This window comes from Myotis nattereri, assembly GCF_964212035.1.
Source record: "Myotis nattereri genome assembly, chromosome: Y".
Classification (NCBI taxonomy): Eukaryota; Metazoa; Chordata; class Mammalia; order Chiroptera; family Vespertilionidae; genus Myotis; species Myotis nattereri.
Window position 1 is genome coordinate 23,101,675 of NC_138094.1, and position 21,656 is coordinate 23,123,330.

General features: G+C 46.6%; 1 protein-coding gene and 1 pseudogene across 2 annotated transcripts in view; one reads left to right on the plus strand and one right to left on the minus strand.

Moving 5' to 3' along the window:
- Positions 1–3,984: 3,984 nt before the first annotated feature.
- LOC308512381 (melanoma antigen preferentially expressed in tumors-like) lies at positions 3,985–6,951 on the minus strand (the record flags this gene model as incomplete). The annotated part of the gene is made up of 4 exons (XM_081082149.1): positions 3,985–4,540; positions 5,177–5,184; positions 5,714–6,272; positions 6,659–6,951. The coding sequence occupies 4 exons, from the start codon at positions 6,949–6,951 to the stop codon at positions 3,985–3,987; spliced, it is 1,416 nt and encodes a 471-aa protein (XP_080938275.1).
- A 483-nt stretch (positions 6,952–7,434) lies between these two features.
- LOC308512382 (centriole and centriolar satellite protein OFD1-like) overlaps positions 7,435–21,656 on the plus strand; it is a 143,564-nt pseudogene continuing 129,342 nt past the window's right edge. Inside the window, exon 1 of the transcript in view lies at positions 7,435–7,438. The product of the transcript in view is annotated as a centriole and centriolar satellite protein OFD1-like (transcript). The remainder of the gene's footprint in view (positions 7,439–21,656) is intronic.

Here is a 21,656-nt window from a genome sequence, read left to right on the forward strand (position 1 = left end):
TTTGGCTTATTGAAATGCCATCAGCACCTTTCTGAAGTGGGAATAACAAGACTGAAACAGAATTTGCCACTTAACAAGCTTTCCTGAATATACCTCTGAATTAAATAAACAAAAGTGCCCGTCGATTGAGATATGTATTTTTCTATAGAACTGCTCATGCACTTCCTCTTCAACTTTTTGACATTTAATATATGCTCTCCACACATCGAGTTATCTTGAAGCCTCAGTATTTTTATGAGTGAATGTCAACAAATGTCCCAACTGGGAAAATTTTTAAAAACTCACCTGTTGGACTGTTGAGTGTATAGTTATCAACAAGCTTTCCAACTTCAATTTTAAAAATCTCCCCCAAAATGTTTTGTTTCTTAGTTATTTTTACTGGAATACTGAATGGGAAATTAATTTTGGAAGCTGGAACCTCAACTGTTGAAGGACTTTAATGTCTATCCTGTTAGACTTGGGGATGGTAGTGGGACAAACCCTGGTCGGTATGGCTCAGTGAGCCCCTTTTTCATTGCCAGCTGGAATGCTGCTGGATTGGTGAAATACCTAATAAAGCCATTTGGATGCCAAATTTACTCAGCTTAATTTTACCACTGTAGGTTTGTACTGATAACGTACTATGGTGCAGAGAAATACTAGACAAACAATACAAAACTTCACATCATGAAATAGATCACTTTATATACAATACCATGGGGAAGTGGACTAGAAAGGAAGATTAAAGGGGAAGAAGGAACAGCATAAAAATCCTGACCATGACAAAAGGCTACGTCTTGTATTTCTAAACAGATATTCTGGGTATCAAAACCTTAAGCTATGTACATACTTTTAGACATATTTATTGTCATTGATTTCACAGAGGAAGGGAAAGGGAGAAAGAGTTAGAACCATCAATGGTGAGAGAGAATCCTTGATTGGCTGCTTCCTATAAGACACCTACTGGGCTAAGAGCCCAAAACGGGGACATGTCCCAGTCTGGGAATTGAATACTGACCTCCTGGTTCACGTGTCAAAACTCATCCACTGAGCCAAGCAGGCCAGGTTTTGGCTCTTCTTTATTCAGAGTCTTCCCTTTGACATTCGTGTGCTCCAGCTGCCCTGTATCCAGCCTACCTGACTGCTGTGCAGATTGGTGGACTCTGGGGTACATTCTAGTAGTAAGGAACCTACTATGTGTGCCTTACTCTCCGTGCTTGTTTTCTAATGCCCTAGAGACTCTGCCCATAGGGCCTTCATGTACATGATCTCTGTGCACCAGCAGTCACCTCCTATCCAGGTCTCTTCTCTGCCCATCTTCATAGATGCAGTCTTTATCTAAGGTTTCTAAGCATCATTGCGTTGATACTATGCTTTTCTGAATATTTTGATGGAAAAGTCCAGATTCCAATATAGAATTTTTCTGGATTTCTCAGTTGTGGTCTCGAGAACAAATAAAGCGTCAAGTGCAGGACACTTGGTTTTAGAGGCAACATGCAGCAATGAGTTTTCTTTTGTTGTGTCTTAATATGGTGGGTTTTTAAAATTGATTCTTTAGAGAGAGGTGAAGGAAGAGAGACAGGCACAGAAGCATGCATTCATGTGAGAGGGAAACAATGTTGGATGCCTGGGGACTTAACCTGCAACCTGGACATGTGCCCTGGCCAGAAATCAAATCGGTGAACTTTCTGGTGCACAGGACAATGCCCAGACACACTGGCCAGGGTGCACTGACTTTTATTTTCTTCCTTATCTTGCATCTGGTGGTTAATAAATACCATCAATGCTAATAACAGTGGGCAATTCCAGAGGAGGACATGCTGACAAGAGCTTTACATAAGTTGGCCCCACAGGTGAATCTCCCCACAAGGCAATGGGCATGATCTGTATGTGTGGAGGAATTAACACCCTGACCACAGGATGTTTTGCCTTTGCCCTTCCTCCCTCAGAACCTGCCAATTTTTATGATTTTTCTCAAATGCCAGAGGTTCTGATTCCCATCATGGACACTACTCCCTGTCAAGGTGGGGATGGGAAGAAAAGATGCATGTCAGACAGAGGGACAGGGAGAGGGAGAGGGAGAGAGAATAATAGAGAGGAAGAGAAAGAGAGCGTTTGCTGTAAGAGATATACATTTTCTGACCCATGTTCTCTTATCCCCTTTTATGGGGGGTGGGGAGCTCACCGAAGGTTACAGAGACTTTGGCATTTTCTCTTCCTACTAAAAGAAGCAGATTGTGCCTGGCCAGTGTGGCTCAGTAGGCCTATGAACCAAGAGGACTTAGTTCAATTATCAGTTGGAGCAGGGGCTGGAGTTTACGCCTGGATCTCCAGGTGGATGTGCAGGAGAAAGCCAACCAATGATTTTGTCTCATTATTGATGTTTTATCCATCTCTCCCTCTCCCTTCCTCTCTGAAAACAATAAGAATTGTACTAACAAACAGAAAAATGTGCTTATATGCTGATGGGCCCAAGCTAGAAGAGTGGAAGGTAGAAGAAAAAGAAAGGAATGGCAATAAAAAGAGAACGAAGGGCCAGGTGCTGTATGTGACAAGCTAGGAAGCTGCTGACACCCAGCAGAGAGCAGCAAGCACATGAGTGGCTGGCACTGAATGAGAGGCAGTAGAAGGAGAAAAACCAGGACTGACTTCCTCACATTTAGGGAGACATACAGGCAAATGGAGCCCTGCCCCTGGGCCTGGATGTGTGGCCTTCTCCCTAGGTGGTCCTCTGGCAGGCGACTCAGTGAGCAAACTGAGACAGCCTAGGGCCAGAATGAGGTGGCAGGTGGGCAGGGAGCCTGTTCCATGCTGAGCAGCTAACTGTCCATTGACTGTGGGATCCAACAGCACACTAGGACATCTCCCTTTCACTTGGTTGTATTGCCCCTCAGGGTGGCCCTCCATACCCCCATCTCCCCGGTGTGACCTTCACCTGTGTCCACTTAAGTGCTCTCCGGGAACTGGCTTGAGGTTGTCCACTCTTTAGAACCGGAGTCTGTCACTGGCTCAGAGATGCTTTACCACCTCCTTGATTGATGGGAAGGAGGATCATGAGGGGAAAGTCTTCGAACATTAGACCATCCTCTACAAAAGGATGTCGTATTCTTAGGACAGGACACAGAACAAAGCAGGGGTTTATGCCAGCTTAGTATTTTGCTGAAAAGAATGTAAATGTGTTTACAGGCCACAGGAACTTGAATTCAAGAAGGGGATGTATCCAGGGGAATGACAGGCCTGGACTTGTGAGGCCAGTAGTCTGGGTCCCTGGCAGGCTGATATCCCTTTCAGTACTAGGGGCCTGACTGGTGCACAGGGAAGCCCTACCATGGAGCGGCCACAGGCCAGCGATGGAGGCTCCCAGTAGGGAGGAGTTTTAGTCCAGGGACTGGACTAGTTACCTGTGATGGCCCCAGAGTAGTTGTACCACAGTGGTGCTCACTGGAAGCCACTTTTTCCAATCCCTGTGGACGCACCTTGTGTGCGCTGACCCACTGAACAGTCACAGAGGTGAGTGAGTAGGTACCGGTGCACCAGAAAGAACCACCAAACCAGAAAGTATAAATGGTGATGTGATCTCCTGGGACCAACCTCAACCAGCCTAGTGTCTGCGCATCACGATGCTCATGCCTTCTTACTTGGCCAGTAACTGCAGGTGGGAGAGTTGGGTTAACATGTCATGGAGGACACCAGATGGTTAACATCCAGTTCTCTTTATTACTGACATTTATTCACAACCATTCAAGCAAAGGTAATCCCCGCATCTACCACCCAAACCTCAGTCTCTCCCCCTGAGAGATTCAGGTGGATATTTCTAACTCCTTAGGACAAATCTCCCCAAAGAAACCATTGAGTCCCCTGTCAGCATTTCCCCCCACCCTGAGTATTTGTCTGAAACTGGCTGCTGTGTTCCTGTACGGTATACTTATGTCCGGGTTTCAGTGCCCAAGGGCCCAGAGTAAAGCCTATGAGATGTACACCCAGCTGGACACTCAAGCAACAGGATCACAGAATGGGAGTTGGGTCAAGGAAAGTACTACAGCCACAGTGAGGACAGGGGTAAGCGCAGAGCCAGACCATGCTGGGCCGCCCCAACTCCTGCAGCATATGCTTCAGCACGGCATGCATCTGGGCAAGTCGGCCCAGGTTGATGGTGCCGCTCCTTTCCTCGTAACTCTCCAGGGGGGCCGCATAAATCACGCAATTCAGCTTGCTCAGCCCAACAATGTGGCGAAGCAGGTCCTCCAGGACGATCATGGAGATGGGGTTTTCACAGAAACTTAGGGTTGTGAGCTGGGAGCAGTGGCTCAGGGCTGGCAGGATGTCCAGGAACTGGGCATCCATGATCCCACACTTATCCAAGTCCAGGTCCTGGAGAGTGGGGGAGGCTCTCTCTAAAAGAAATCGGAGTGACCCAGAACTGATATTGGTCAGGTTGAGCCCACTGAAACTCAGGCCTTTCAGCTGGCTGACGTTCAGTTGCTGGGATAGATGTCTCAAGTCTCTTTCGAAAAGCAGGCAGTTAGTGATGGACAGGGTCGCCAAGGGGGTCCTCAGGCACCTGGGGAGACATAGAACAGTTACATGTGGGGGATGGACCTGGTGGGCAGAGGCAGGTGAGGATGATGCAGGCCTTCAGGGTAAAGAGGCCCATGTCACCAAAGCCTAGAGTGTTCCGGATGATGATCAAACCCAGGATGTTGCACAGTGAAAAGTGACATTCAAGTCAGAGCAAATTTGAGTGGAATCTTTCCCCATCTGTTATCTGCTCCGTGATGGATTCAACTGGATGAAACCTCACACACTCCATTTACTCATCCGTCAAGTGGAGCACATCATACAGCCCAGCCCAAACACACAGGTGTTCTGAACATAAAGGTGGGAGGTAAAGATGGGAGGAGCTCAGAAAGGAGCCTGACCCAGGGTCTGAAGCAGGAGGCAACCAGTGCATTTTAGTATTGGAGACATGTCCTGAAATGCCTGCAACTCGGGCTTCCTTCCAGCCACAGCCTAGACCCCTGTCACCATCATCTCTTAGCCCAATGAGGCCTCTGGCAGTTGTGCAGAAAGGGCTAACCTGGGCACAGTCAGGCAACATCAAATGAGAGCTGACACCCTCCAGGAACTTAGATCACTGCACTGTTTACAAACCACCTATCCAATTTCGTAATGACTCCCTCAGGAACCCTGCATTTACCACGCATTCTGTTTGCAAGAGCCTATGGCAACCCTTGGCAGACAGGTGAATGAGGCAGCTTTGGAGTGAAAGGCTGCCATGGCCAAATCTCTAAGTGCGGAACTTAACCCCTGAAACCTCACCTCTGATTGGCTTTCCCCTTGTCATTGCAATCCTCACTTGGTTCTATTGCATCATCTTCCCTTCCACACCACTTACAAGGATGCCCAAAGCTACCATCCCCTGGCCTGAAGCCTCCATTACGCCAATTCCTAGCAAGGAGTCCCTTTAGTAGCCTCTGTCCTAGTGCATATGTCCTACCTTTGTCTGGGGGGTTATGTGACAACATGCAAGGTGACAGAGCGGTGAACAAGACACTGACTGTGTGGACCGTCTAGTGGCTCAGGCACTCTAGCACTGCTGAGGGACTGCACACAGGAGAGCCCATCACTGTGCACTGAAATGGAAAGGGACTCGATCTGGTCGTCAGGGAAAGCTCGCCACCCCTCACCTGAGGATCTCGTCCAGGCGGCCTCTGAGGATGGAGACATCATCCAAATTGAGCTCCTGGAGGTGGGGCAGGCTGAGGAACTGAGAGGTGACCAGGCTAACACACTGCTCCTCCTCCTCCAAGGTGGTGTGAGAAGACGTGAAGACATGGGAGAGACGGAACCGGCGCAGATTGCCCATCTGGCCCAGGTAAGGAGCGAACTTCCTCAGGGTGGACAGCTTCCAGGTACAGTTTACCTCCAAATCCTGGACAGAGTCCAGCTGCACCATATCCAGGATGTTAGTGTTTTGCTTCGACATCGCAAAAACCTTCAGCTTCTTACAGCAAAGGTGCAGCAAACCTCTCCTCTCGCTGATTTTCTTAATCAGGTAGCTGAGGGACTCATCAAGGACACCTTTCTTGAGGCAAAGGTCTACTAACAGCTCCACGGGGGCCAAGGGTGGACTTGGCCTGGCCGTTAAGCTGCGCACTTTCCCCCTCTTCCTCATGGGCTGCGGGGCCTCAGGCTCCAGCAGTGAGCACAGATGGGCTCTGGTTCCGGCCCACACAATCCAGAACTCCTGATGAACTCTCTTCTGTAAATTAAGCACCTGCAGTTTCCATCTCCTGTGGAGAAAATAGGAGTTATGCTGGGGTGCATTATGATAACAAGGAATAAGACCATGAGTCTAGGAATCTGGGCAGCTGGGCCAGACACCTGACTGGACTTTTGACTCAATGTCCCAGAATCACCTGCTCCTGGTGCTACTGGGATCCTTCATGGTCCCCATTCCTGGTACATTTAGGTGCCACCAGGAAGGAGTGGGCTCGTGTCCCTTCGGTCACCCTCGGCATTTTTACCAGCCGTATATATCCGAAGCCTGTTCCCACAATGACCCCAGCAGTGGCTCCAAGGCCTGCCTCAGTTCTCCCTTTGGCCCTGCACACTCCCGGATCCCAGCTGTAACTGCTCAGATCCCCAGGGTGCTACCAGGCAACTGAATCCCCCATACCTGTGTCGAGTGTCCTGGGCAAGCAGGACATCGAGTCCCTCGAGCACAGCCTGCAAGATATCCTGGTAAGGCTGCCGATGGTTCATCAGGGCCCCCAGAGGGAGGCAGGGGAAGGGCCAAGCCTGCACCATGGCCTTCAGGACTCTGCTGTGCTTCCCAGCGAAGGCTGCCATGAACAGAGGTGGGAAGAGCTCCATAGGAAGCCACTCCAGAGCAGCGATGGCTGAGGCTTCATCCCGCAGCAGGCTCTGACATGCCAGTTCCAGGAGTCTGCGTGGAGCTGGGAGGCTCATCCCCATGAAGCTGCTATGAAAGAGATCATGGGAGACAGTCAGGAGCAAGGCATCTTGTCAGGCTGAGCATGAGCAAACCCGGCCCTTCTCCCTTCAGAGGGACCAGCTGAGGGCCAAAGGCACTCCTCCAGCAACAACTGGAGCGCCCCCCAAATTACCCCAACCCCGTTTTCTGCTTAGAATCTCAAAGCCACTCAGCCCTGCCTCTCCTCTGCCACTGGCAGGACAAGAACCAGGCACCAAGGAGGGGTGAGATGACAACTGGACACCTCCCGCATCTACCCACTGGCTAGCTGGAATTCTGCTGTGCAGTGAGTACTGGGACACCATAGAGAGGATTCCACCCTTTCCAGAAAAAAAGTTTCTGAGGATCACTGAAGGACTGAAAACGCCTGGAGTAGGGAGCAGCCCGTGGCCCAGGACTGCCTCTTGCTAATTTCCAGGAAATAAAATAGATGTGGAAGATTAAGGAACACCCACACAATGGGTACCATTGAGGCTTTTGACGCATTTTAAATGAGGAATATAAAAGCAGCACAAACGTTTCCTGAAGCAAGGGGGAGCTGGAGGTGAGAAAAATAACGATTAATTCCAACATGTACATTTTACTGTGTGTCCCTTCTCTGAATATTAGAATGACCACTTTATCCATGACAACAGATGGCTCACATGTCACCACTAAGGCTCCTCTCAATGAGAGGCTGCAAGCCCTGGTCAGTGTTGCTCAGTGCCTTGAGCCTCCTCCCGTGCCCGCCAAAGGTCTCTTGAGGGCTCCATTCCTAACCCCCGTAGGGGGTGGGCAGGAGCCAGCTGATGGATGTTTCTCACATCAATGTTTCTCTCTCTCTCTCCGCCCACTCCCTTCCTCTCTTTCTAAACATCAATTGGCTGTTATGAAAGACTTTCATTAAGACCTGTTTTCACACAGACAGCCCAGCCGCTAAAAACTACAAAAAGGATTTTGCCACTTTGGCCTACAATAGGTTCCTTAGCAATACTTGACTTTCAGACACAGCAAAAACTTACCCTTTGAACCTCTATGAATGGCAAATGCCAAAACAGAAATCAAAACATTTTAGAATAAGGCAAACCTGCATCCAGAGGCAAAGGCAAAGTCTGCTCATTTGTATGGAAGAAAGGACAAATCTCTGGGTTCTTGGCCTACAGGTCGTTGGGGACCGCCTTAGGCTCCTGACTCACCAGAGCAGCATGGTGCAGGGAGCCCTGTGCTCAGAGCTGGACATTGACTCTCACGCTCTAGATTCTGTTTCCTCCTCTGCCTCCTCAGAAGCCATTATGCCCCGTCTGACCACACCTTCCTTCTGAGGTCCTAGCTGAAATGGCTACTTCCACCTGAGAGCAAAACCTTAGCCCTGGATCTCCAGGCATTTAATCCTGATGGGGTTTTGCACTCTCCACACCTCCAACTGAACCCTAGGTCCATTCATGAAAGGAAAAGAAAAGGAAACCAGCCTGGAAGTAGACTTGATGTGGGTGTTGGTGCCACATCAAAATTCCCTAATGTTCCTGTTAACACACCTTTAGGGAGACAGTGTATCATCTGAAGAGCGAAAGGATTTCAATGCAACTGTATTGAGTACCAAACAGCCCCTGAGACTTGATGTTACCTACAATTGCAAATCCCGTACCCATTCAAAGGGGAACAGAGGGACAGCTGGTCTTCCAGATTTTGAGGAGCAAGCCTTCCCGAGAGGAGGTCAGGCCAAAATCACATCTAGGGATTGATCAGGAGAAGGGAGGGGCTGCACGTTTGGAATGAGACAAAGGGAATTACCCAGGACAAGGTGAACATTGGGGAAACTCAAAGACACTGACTGCATCAACTTGAGAACTTAAAAGGCTAGTGGTGAAGTAGGAAACTGGGTGGATCCCTTAAACCCAAGCTGACGGGGCGTATAGGCAGGAGATTCTGTCACCCTTCCTCTGTGGAGGTAAAGGGCATTTCCTCTCAGAAGAACCAGATCAGCTCAGCAACCTGGCTTGAGAAAATTAAATGTGAAAATGTGGGTTGTGGTGAGGCCAGAGGAGGGGTGTGGCAGCTGAACCTGGGATGTGACTTATACAATCCTGAAAGCCACTGAGGGCTGAGAGTCGTGGGCTCTTTGGAATCTTGGAGGCACAGTAAAAAATAAATGTGGGCCAAAATACCTGTGTATCCTTACCAAGGAGCTACTACAAAGGGCATTCATTTTAGCTCAGGAATCCTATTCTACATCCCAACCTTTCACAGGCAACAGGTTATTCCCAGCCAAGTTCCAGGGGCCGGGGCCCTAAACATGACTGCCAAAGTCTGTATAAATAACTAATGTTTTCTCAACCCCAGGGAACAATCCATGCAAATTTGGCTTCAGAAAGTTCCTTCTGGGCCCAGGCCTACAACTCTCACTCAGATTGTGAGGGAAAATGTCCTCTCTCAGGATTAAGCACAGTGCACTGATACACCTTCCCCTTCAGAAGATTTGAAGCTGTACTTGGCATGTAAGGATCTGCCATAGTTTGGGATATCCCCATGCTGTACTGAGTCACACATTGGATCTTTTGAAATCCAGGGAGACACAGACAGAGAGAGAGCCAGAGGGCGGGGGGGGGGGGGCAGGGGGGAGGCAAGAGAGAGAGAGACAGAGGCAGGGAGGAGCAACTTTTCTGTAGGCTCTTCTGTACCCCCTGCATTGTGATGCCCAAACAACTTTCATATTCCAGGCAGAGGGACCACGTGACAGATTACCACAGTGGTGTTGACCTGAAAATTCCAGACTGGCTGATGAGGTTTCTGGAAGTGGTTCAAACTGTAATGAGGTCAGCAGTTGAGTCTAGACTTGGTATCATGGGCTTAAAGCCGGAGTGGTGCCACCTGGGGTGAGATTTTCTCTTTAACACAAACATTACATGCACCAGGCAGAAACTGGAAAATTGGAGGAGCCCAAGCTCAGGCAGCTTCTATGAGATTCCAGTGTCCAGGAGATACAAGGAGGCAGGAGGGACCACTTAGAATGACCTAGAAACAAAGTGTGAGCGAACATGCCTTCTTCATGAGCAAGAAATACTCCTCTATCCACCACCCCCCCCATACGGAGCCTGCTTTCCCAGGGCATGTGCTGTGGCACTGGGGGCAGGAGAACTTCATGCCCAGTATTGGACAGGCTCCGCTGACTCCCAGCACCCACACATGAATTTGGGGGATGTTTTCACCACATCCTGGTCACCTGCCACCTGCTCTCATCATGGCACTCACTTATGTACAGGACACAGTAGCCTCTGAGCCCATGAGAAGGGCCATCCTGTGCAACCGCCTTCTCCAGTCAAAAAATTGCTACTGTGATCCCAGGTCATCTGCCCTTGTGACCTCTTTTTAAGAAAGGGGGTCCTTAGAATGTGCTCCAAGTCTGGGACCCTCTTTATGCATCCCTGGAATGTCAGTCAGCCCATCAGGAACCTGATGCTGGGGACACCCACTGACAACAGAAATCAGGAGTTCTCCCCAATTCTTCGGAGCTGTTTTGGAGAACGTGACAAGCTACAGTGTACAGAAGGAAAATCAACATCCCAGCTGCCTTTCTGGATCCAAAGAGGCACCAAAGAGGCAGGACGATGCCCTTCCTGGGTTCCACAGCAAGCCCTGCCTCTGTGGGCCTTCAGAGGCCCTGGGGACCAGTCCTCATGCATGGGCCTTCCCATCGTCCAATCTCTTCACCCAGCCTTTGAGCAGATACCCTTCCAGCTGGCTTCTTTCCCTCTGCAGTCAGACCTCTTCCTACACTGACCTATTTTGTCCTCTGTGCCTTTTTCAAACTCACAAGTCTCTGCTGGCACTACCTGACCTGCCTGTGCCCAACAATACCTGGTTTCACTTCAGACCCAATGACATCTAGATCTAAACAAAGGATTGCCTCTCTTTCTTGCTCCCCAAGGAGAGCATGCCTCACATCCAGGACATGCCTGGGTCTAGCCATTGAATGCCAAGGACGCTGTAGGAGGGCTGGCAGGAGGCACTGGCACAGAGTGGACATGTTCTCAGGGATGTCCACGGGTCGACCGATCCTCGCCCACCAAAGACAGACTCCTCTCCTCTCTCTCTTCAATACATGATTTACTCAAGAACAGTCACTGAGTGCCTAAGGTGCATTCACTGCTATTCCGGGTGACCTGCAGGGACACTTCATGAGAATGTCACGGTCTTCCTCAGAGTATCTCTGAGGCACGAACCCTCACTTGTCTGAGTAGAGAAATGAAAAAACAAAACAACTGGGCGGGAAAATGTGTAAATCACAGGCTGGTCTTGCTTTGCCCTGTAGAGCATGCCTCACAGAATGGTACCTCCAGGTATAACCTGCCCAGCAATCCTAATAACCATAGGAAAAGTTGTCATTTTTCAATGGCCATTACAAATTTTTATCACAACATTAAAAACTCTGTTAGAAACATACCATACATGCAAATAAATAAAGTTTTAAAATCACTACTTAGCACCCTGTGATTTTAAATATTTGAGAATTAAAAACTGACATGCGCTTTGCAAACTATTTCCTGAGTAGTTTAAACATGGCTTGCGGGTCTTCTGCTCATACAACTTTCCACACAGAGTGAGAGTCTTTTCCATGCCCTGGTCAACTGTCACATTCTTTCTAGGTTTGGATAAGCTTCCAAGGTCCCATTCCTTCCTGCTGCCTACGTGGGCACATGTCTCTGGGAGAGTTCCTTTAGTGTGAAGCTCTTTGGCCTCATGGCTTACCCTGGGACCTCTCCATCCTTTTTTTTGGTCACAACCATGTCGCTCATTTACACTTCTCTGGGAGCTGGCCGTTGTGAACCAGAAGCTGGGTTCTGAGTCACGATGATGAGTAAAAGTAATTCCTCATGTTTGGCAGAATTTAAGAAATTATGGAAGCATTTCACTTTCCAAGTCTCATTACTTCTCTCTCCAGACAAGGGACCTTGGCCGGGGCCATCAACTGACTACCTTCTCCATGTGCAGTAACTGAGGCCTGAATCAGTCGCCTGCACTCGTATCTCTGAGTGAGTCATGGGACGGTGACAAAAGAACAAGGCCCTGGTTCCTGATGTACGGCTCCCATGGCCATCACCTGGGCCAGCCCGATGGGAGTATGCCTAGAGAAGTCACCAGTGAATGGGAACATGCCACTCTCTGTGTGGCAGCCGTGGACACAATCAGGGTCATGGGCAGAGAGCAGGAGTACCCATTTAGGTGACAATCACTTGCCACAATCCAGGTGCTCAGCAGGTCTGTGCTCAGCCATGGTGTAGGGACCCAGTCAGGTCTTCAGGAGGATAGGGTAGGTGATGGTTTGATATTCTCAGGGAGAACTAGGAATGACCTGAGAGTATGTAAATTTACTGATGAGGTGCCACCCACAAGATCTGGGTAGCAGTTGTGCATGGAGGCCCCTCCAACAGCTGAGGTAGAGGGAAAGAAAGGGGTGGGGGACCCAGCTCAGCGCTGGGGCCACAGGAGGCATAGCTCCAGGGTGTCTCCCTCTTGGCCTGAGCTCCGCTAGGCCCCGCCGCCTCATCCTCTGCACAGGTGGATCATACTAAGGAGGGCACCTTCCGGCAGCCCAGGGCTGACAATTCTCCGAGCCCAAACTACTCTGGAGTCATGGCCTTGATCTCTCCTCTCAGGGTCCTGCGACCAGTATGTCCTTAAATAGCCACTCTCAATGTGGCTGAGACACTAGTAACACGAGGGGTTACCACCAGGTGACCTTAGTACCAGCAGCATCTGTGTGAGGCCTGATACTCCCAATGCATGAGGGCGAGGTCTCTCCATCCCCATTCTGTAGCTCCCAGGCCTCCCTGACCTCCTTGGGCTGTAGCCAGGGGACAGGTGGTGCACTACTGTTACTTTGTTTCAAGAACCATCCCTTACCCTCAGTGGTGCAAGCTCAGGGGAAGAGACCAAAACTTACCTGTCACCAAACACCAGTTAAGTCAGTCTGTGGGCTCTCATGCCAGCCCTGCTCCGAGCAGAGTTGCTGAACAAGGGGTCCCTAACACACTACAGCTTCTTGTCTCACGCTCGCTCTCTTTTACCCCATGAAAACACAGGAGAACAAATGAGTTTTGGGGGACATGACCTGATAATACAACGGCTGCTCCTGTTTCTGCTCCCCCAGGAGGAGCCTGAGGATGCAGATCCCACCTCTTTCCCTAATGATGAGAATGGAAGAGGTGCAGGGCTTCTCTAGACACTCAAGGAGGCTCCCGTAACCAGCACACCTGAAGATGTCTTCCTTCCATGCTGGCTCAGCTCAGAATGGCCTCACGCCCGCCAGTACTTGGTTGCCCTGGTGGCCCATGGTCTCAGTCACCTGTGTCAACCCAGGTCAGAGTAAGAACCAAATGGTCCCCAAATAAGGAAACACCATGTTAACGCATGTACGTAGGAAGCCATGGGCTCCTGGGAAAATCTTCTAGAACACCGTGGAGGAATCTGAAAACTGGAGATGTGCCCTGGCTGGTTGGGCATCGTCCTACTAGTGGAAGGGCACAGGGTCGGGGCACGTACAGGAGTCAACAGTATTTCTCTCCTGTCTCTCCCCCACTCCTCTCTCTCTGTCAAATGGATGAAAAGAAAAGAAACCCAGATTACTTGAGAAGGTGGCGGCTGGCAGGACAGAGGGGAAAAGGTGATGTGAGTGAAAGGGGAAAGGAGAGTGTGTGGATGTGTGTGTGTGTGTGTGTGTGTGTGTGCGTGTGTGTGTTTGTGTGTCTGTGTGTGAGTCAGGGACAGTTAAATATGGCAGGAGTATCAGAGCCTGGCAGAACCAGTTCTCTTGGACAGGGAGCACCTACCACCTCCGTGGACATTCCACACCATCTGGAAGTGAGGAGCAGCCTCTTGTAGGAACTCATAAACACCACTGCCAACACAGGCCTTAAACACTGCCCGCAACCCGGCAGCCATGCCAGCCCAAATCCTGCTGCCCCACCCAAAGACCAGTAGACCCTAGGACCTCCACCTCCAAAGGTACTGGCCTCCCAGAACAGTATGTGAGACATCGCCCCACCCCAGCAGCAGATATCTGGACACCACAGTTGCGCTTTGCCTGAGCGCAGGCCTTCTGAGCCCACCCTCCACAGGCCTCTTCTGGGTGCTGCTGAGAGCACCTGCTGGGCACACTCTTAGCCAAACAAGGGCGCACTGCTCCAGCAGTAGAAATTCTAAATTCCCTCTCCCTGGATACCTGCCCACAGACACCTCAGTCGTGCGGCTTCAGAGCCAGGGCCTTTCAGTTTGCGTCAGTGCGCCGCACTGACAAATGTACCTCAGTTGCCCCTGTTAGCCGCCACTGGACGTGCATATCCAACCACGGACACCGCAGCAAAAACTGAGTCTTCCCACCCAACAGCTGCAGAACTCTGGACACCACAGTTGCACCTTTCCAGTGTCCAGGCCTCCTGAGCCCAACCACCCCAACAGACATTTCCTGGGTGACTCTGTGAGTACCTTTTACTGTCAAAAAAATTCAAAAATTGTTTCGAATATGTGATAACTAGCAAACTGCTTGTGCTCATTTTTTAGAGAAAATACATAAACATTATCCTACAAATAAAAGGTGACAATTTCTTAAGAAAACTGAATGAATATGGCCTCATCATATTATAGCTTATGAACCAATTCAAGGCCCCACTGTTTATACCAATGCAAACAAGCTAGGAATAGCTGGTTTTCATTTTCAACAGCTAACAAAGGTAATTCAGTCTCCATACACTTCAGTACAATGCGCAGAACTATTTGCCATTGTTTTATTACTACAACATTTTCCTCAAGCTGTAAATATTGTCACTGATTCTCAATATGCAGTAATTACTCACTTACTAAAAGCTTTTGCAGTAATGGAAATACTTCAAAATATTAACACTGATAATGGTTCTGCATATCTATCTACAAAATGTCAAACATTTTTTTTCAATTTCATCATATCACTCACATCACTGGCATCCCTTGTAACAATACAGGACCAGCTATTATTGAAAGACAAAATCACACCTTAAAGGAAATGATCAAAAAACAAAAACAGGGAGAATCCCCTACATGAAGACTATTAACAGCTCTATTTACTTTAATTTTTTTAAATCAAGATGAGACTGACAGTACTGCTGCTCAGCGACACTGGGTAAAGGATATTTCACAAGAATTCAATCAACCTGTGTTTTATCATAATGAGTCCTCTCAGTCATGGGATCCTGCATGGGTCCTACGATGGGGGCAAGGATATGCTTATATTTACAGGTAAAGAAAAGTTCTGGGTTCCTGAGAGGCGTCTTCAGCGGAGACATGGGAACCAAAAGGAAGTTCTACTTAAGTGCCCTGACTAAGGATTTCTCAGAGATGACCTTGATGGGGTCTCCTACCCGCAAAGCTCTATGTTCAACGCAACATTCATCTGTACCAACCTGGGGTCAGGTGAAGAATCTTACGAAAGAGGGAGAACAACTGGTTTGGCATCATGGTAAAGAAGTGACGCCATCGACTTTGTTCCTTGCTATACTTGCACTAATAACCACTCAGGTAAATGCTAAGAATCATATATACTGGGCTTACAGTCCTAATCCCCCACCGAATAGAGGTGTTTCTTGGTTGGATTCAAAGGTTCGAATTTATGTTAATGACTCAAATTGGTTACCCGGACCTTATGATGATCGAGGTCCATTAAAACCAGAAGAGGAAGGTAGAGTCATAGAAAATCATACCACTGGAACTCAGCGAGTGCCAATATGCTTAGGTCAAGGAGACCATTGTTCAACAATACAGGCACAAGCCCTGCTGAACATTTTGAAAACACTATTACCGCAACAAAAAACAGGCATTTGATTCTTCTGAGTGCCCATGGGTTTAAAAATGTTAGTTGGGATAACAACAGTACACCTCCATTACTTCCACCATGTCATGTTCCTATGTTTACACACTTGTCTGATTGAGTCCATTGGGAATCCTGTAGAGGAGAGACAGTTTGGGTTTTATCTAATACTTCCTATGGAAGCATCACTGATTGGAGCCCTTCAGGTTCTGCCCCTTCCAAAGCCAATGGAGCTGATCTACGATGGCATAGAGGAGAGAACAAGTCCATATCCACGCAAGCGAATGTAAGCATCGTATGGCATGATGGACGATTTGCTCCCCCAACACCTCATCAAGAAGGACATCCTGCTGAATCTGACTTATGGAAACTGGGGTCTGCCTTACACTCTTTGAAAGCATATATTTGCATAAAATAAGCAAATCTATAAAAATAACTCTGGGATATACACCTTACAATTTTATGCTAACAAAACTGCCTTTGCACAAGCCTGTGTTCGATTAACATTTTTATTAATGATAGATGATCAAATTGTAAGTCTGCAGAGACAAATGCATATGAAATATAACTAGAATTATTCATCAATTTGCATTACTCCTGTACCTTAGAATGAAAGTCTGTTTCCATGGGAAAAGGTTAAAAAACATATGTTCAATCATAAAAATCTAACAAAAGAAATTCTAAATTTACAATCTCATATACAAAAAATATTTCAAAAGAAATTGCATAAATTAACTGGGAAAAAAGTGTTAAAAATATGGTTAAGGAATTGCAACAATTAAATCCTATACCCCATTTACAAGCTACTTTAGGAGCTCCTGCTGGAATACTATTATTAATACTCTATCTCTGTATCATTTTATATTTAGTCTTCCAAGGACTCGGGAAAACCAAGCAACTAATTAGGAGAAAAACAGCTGTGTTTTCACTGATGCTCCATCAAATGAAGCAAGAAAAAAAAGGGGGGGTTTGTAGCAGGACATTTGTAAACAAGGATCTGAAGTCCTGCCAAGAAGAAGTGAATGTTCTATCAGGAGCACAGCGTGACTTTCAAGCGAGTCACGCTGGGTCAACACTGCACACAATCTTGAGTTCCAGGAACATTTTCCTCCATGAGAAAGGCTAGGATTAAATAGTCATGGGTGTAGAACAGAAAGGGAGGGCACAGCTGCAAGTTGTCCTCAATAAGCTATTGTAATAATATAGAACAAAACAAGATTTAATTGATTAACTGCTGATTCACTAACCTTGTACCAAACCTCAATAAAAGCAATGGTGAGAGTGCAAAGTTTGCTACATGCCTAAGAGAGCTGTAGCCCTCTGTCTGGCATCAATCATCCTCTATGGCCGTCTTACCTCTGAGTCTTTGGTTCATTAAACATCCCTCATCAATCTGGACAAAATAGACATATTCCTAGAAAAATACAAGTTTCCAATACAAAATCAGGAAAAAGCAAACAACGTGAACAAGCCGAAAACTAGTGAGAAAACTGAAACAGTAATCAAAAAGCTTTCAGAAAACAAAAGCCCTGGACCAGATGGCTTCACAGGGGAGTTTTACCAAACATTCAAAGAAGAAATAAAACCAATTCTTCTCACACTCTTTCGAAAAATTCAGGAGGAAGGCACGCTTCCAAGCTCTTTTTATGAAGCCAACATTACCCTAATTCGAAAACCAGAAAAAGACAACACAAAGAAAGAGACTTACAAGCCAATATTCCAGTTGAACAGTGATGATGCAATCCTCAACTAAATTCTAGCAAACTGGATCCAGCATTACATTAGAAAGATCATACACCAAGAACAAGTGGGATTTATCCCAGGGATGCAAGGCTGGTACAATATCCTCAAATCAATAAGCATGATACATCACATAAAAAAAAATGAGAGACAAAAAAAAAACACAATCATATCATTTGGTGCAGAAAAGGCATTTGACCAAGTGCAACAGCCTTTTCTGATAAAAACATTCAGCAAAGTGGGAATAGAAGAATCATCCCTCCCCATATAAAAGCCTTATATTAAAAGCCTACAGCCAACATCATACTCAATGGGCAAAAACTAAATCCATTTCCCTCAAGAACAGGAACAAGACAGGGATGCTCACTTACACCACTTCTCTACAAAATGGTACTGGAAATGCTAGCCACAGTGATCACACAAGAAAAGGAAATAAATGGCTCCCAAATTGGAAAATAACAAATAAATTGTCATGATTTGCAGATGACATGATACTGCACATAGAAAACCCCAAAAACTCCTTCAAAAATTAGTAAACTTAATAAATGAATTCGGCAACGTAACAGAGTAAAAAGTTAACACCAAGAAATGTATGGTATTTTATACACCAATAGTGAACTTACACAAAGAGAGTTTGAAAAACAATCCCATTTATCATCCCACCAAAATAATTAAGATACCTATGAATAAACTTCTTTACAAAGGTAAAAGACCTCTACTCAGAAACTGCAAGACGTTGAAAAAGAGATAGAGGAAGACAGAACTGATTAAAGAACATGCCATGTTAATGCTTGGTAGAATCAACATCATGAAAATTGCTGTACTACCCAAAACGAACTATCGATTCAATACACTCCACGTAAAAATACCAACAGCATATTTCACAGACCTAGAATGAACTCTCCAAAAATCCATCTGTAATAAAAATAAAATGACCCTGAACCCGAACAGGTTTAGCTCAGTGGATAGAGCGTCGGCCTCCAGACTGAAAGGTGCCAGGTTCAATTCTGATCAAGGGCATATACCTTGGTTGGGGGAACATCCCCAGTAGAGGGTGTGCAGGAGGCAGCTGATCCATGTTTCTGTCTCATCAATGTTACTAACTCTCTATCCCTCTCCTTTACTCTCTATTAAAAACCAATAAAATATATTTAAGAAACAAACAAACCTCAAATAGCTGCAGCGATCCTGAGAAAGAAGAACAAAGTAGGAGGGATCTCAGAACCAGATATCAAGCTGTTTTACAAAGCCACTGTTCTCAAAACTGCCTGACACTGGCACAAGAATAGACGTATAGACCAATGGAATAGAATAGAGAACAAAGAAATCAATCGAAACCACTAGCTCAATTAATATTGATAAAGAAGCAAAAACATACAATGGAGACAAAACAGTCTCTTCAATAAATGGTGCTGGGAAATTTGGTCAGATACGTGCAGAAAATGAAACTAGGCCACCAACTGGCACCATACACAAAAAACAAACTCAAAATGGATAAAGGACTTAAAGATAAGACAGGAAACTAAAAATATTAGAAGAAACCACAGGCAGCAGAGTCTCAGACATATGCTGAAGCAATATCTTCACCGAACCAGCTCCTGGGACAATGGAAAATAAAGTTAAAATAAACAAATGGGATGGCATCAAAATAAAAAGCATCTTCATAGCAAAATAAACCATCAACAAGACAACAAAGCCCACTGCATGGGAGAACATATTTGCCAATGTTCTCTCTGATAAGGGTTTCATCTCCAACATTTACAGGGAACGCATACAATTTAACAAAAGGAAGATAAACAACGCAATCACAGAAATGGGCAATGGAACTAAAAAGATACTTTTCCAGAGAGGACTAAAGGAAGGCCAAGAGACACATGCTCAGAGTCACTAATCATCTGAGAGATGCAAATGAAAAGGACAATGAGATACCACCCCACAGCTGTCAGAATGGCTATCATCAACAAATCAACAAAGGGCTAGTGCTGGTGAGGATGGGGAGAAAAAGGAACCCTCCTTCACTGCTGGTGGTAATGCAGACTGGTGCAGCCACTATGGAAAACAGTATGGAGTTTCCTCAAAAAACTAAAAACGGACTCCCATTTGACCCAGTGATCCCACTTCTAGGAATATATCCCAGGAACCTAGAATTACCAATCAGAAAGGATACATGCACCTCTATTTCACTGCAGCACAATTTACAATAGCTAAGATTTGGAAACAGCCTAAGTGCTGGTCAGCAGATGAGTGGGTTAAAAAGCCGTGGTACATCTACACACTGGCATAGTATGCTGCCGCAAAAAGGAAGAAACACTGACAATGTGCAACAGCATAGATGGAGCTGGAGAGCATTATGCTAAGCAAAGCCAGTCAGTCAGTCTGAGAAAGATAAATATCACATGACCTCACTCATCTGTGAATTATAATGAACAACATAAACTGATGAACAAAAACAGATCCAGGATTCTGAAGATGGCGGCGATATAGGCAGACGCGTCCCAGGTCGTGTCCCGGAGCAAATGGAGTGAGCAGCTGAAACTAATAACACCCACCCTAATTGGCGAAATTGCTCAGCTGGTGAGACCGTTTGCAGCTGGGAAGGGCAGAACTCCCCTGGAAAGGTAAAAAAAACCAGGGATTTGGGCAGGAAAGTTTGCCAGACCTCTGAGCCCAGAGGGTCGGATCGAGACTGCGTGGCAGACAGCCGTGTCCCTTGGGACAGGCATAGCCCCTGACTGGGGAAAGGAGATCCGCGGGATTCCTGGTGCCATCGGGGGATTTGAGAGCTGGGTTCTGTGATCACAGAGGACTGAGCCTAAAGGGGGCAGCCTGAAGAGCTGACCAGACCATGCAGTGCCGGTAAGAGAAGAGCTTACAGAAACCAAGCATTTCCCGTTTCCGTGGCCGGCGTTTGTTTGTTTTCACTGAATCCTGTTCATAAGATATTTTGGATACAGACACACACCGGTGCTGAAGAGAGGGAGAGGGTGCGGAGGAGTGGAATCTGCGGAGAGACGGAGGAGAGAAGGGGGGCCGGGAGAGGTGGCAGTGAGTTGAGCGCTGAGACACCCCTGAGCACAGGACTGGGGCATCCATACGAATAACAGGGGTGCCAGAACAACAGGAAGAAGAACAAGGATCAGAAAACCTATTTGAAGAAATAATATCAGAAAACTTCCCTGAGGTGGGGAAGAAAAAAGTCACACAAGCCCAGAGAGTCCCAAACAAGGTGAACCCGAAAAGACCCACACCAAGACACATCATAATTACCATGGCAAATGTTCAGGACAAAGAGAGAATCTTACAGACTGCAAGAGAGAGACGGAAAGTTACATACAAGGGATCTCCCATTAGATTATCAAATGATTTCTCAACAGAAACACATCAGGCCAGAAAAGAATGGACGGAAATTTACAAAGTGATGCAAAGCAAAGGTCTGAACCCAAGAATACTCTATCCAGCAAGGCTATCATTCAAACTTGAAGGGGAAATAAGAAGCTTCACAGACAAATAAAGGCTAAGGGAGTTTATCACCACCAAGCCAGCATTGCAAGGAATGCTAAAGGGACTGATATAAAAAGAAGAAATAAAAAGCTCAGAAAGAAAACAGCCACACAAAAAAAGGAATGGCTACAAACAAGTACCTTTTAATAATAACTTTAAACGTAAACGGACTAAATGCTCCAACCAAAAGACATCAAGTGGCTGAATGGGTAAAAAAAACATGACCCATACATCTGCTGTCTACAAGAAACCCACCTCATTAGAAGGGACTCACACAGACTGAAAGTGAAAGGATGGAAAAATATCTTTCAGGCAAATGCAAAGGAAAAGAAAGCTGGGGTACCAATACTTATATTGGACAAAATAGACCTCAAACTGAAGGCCATAACGAGATAAGGAAGGCCACTTCATAATACTAAAGGGATCAATACAACAAGAGGATATTACCCTGGTAAACATATATGCACCCAATGCAGGAACACAGAATTCATAAAAAAACTCCTGGACGATATCAAAGGAGAGATCACAAACAATACAATCATAGTAGGGGACTTTAATACACCACTGACAGCACTGGATAAGTCCTCTAGACAAACAATCAGCAAAGATACAGCAATCCTAAAT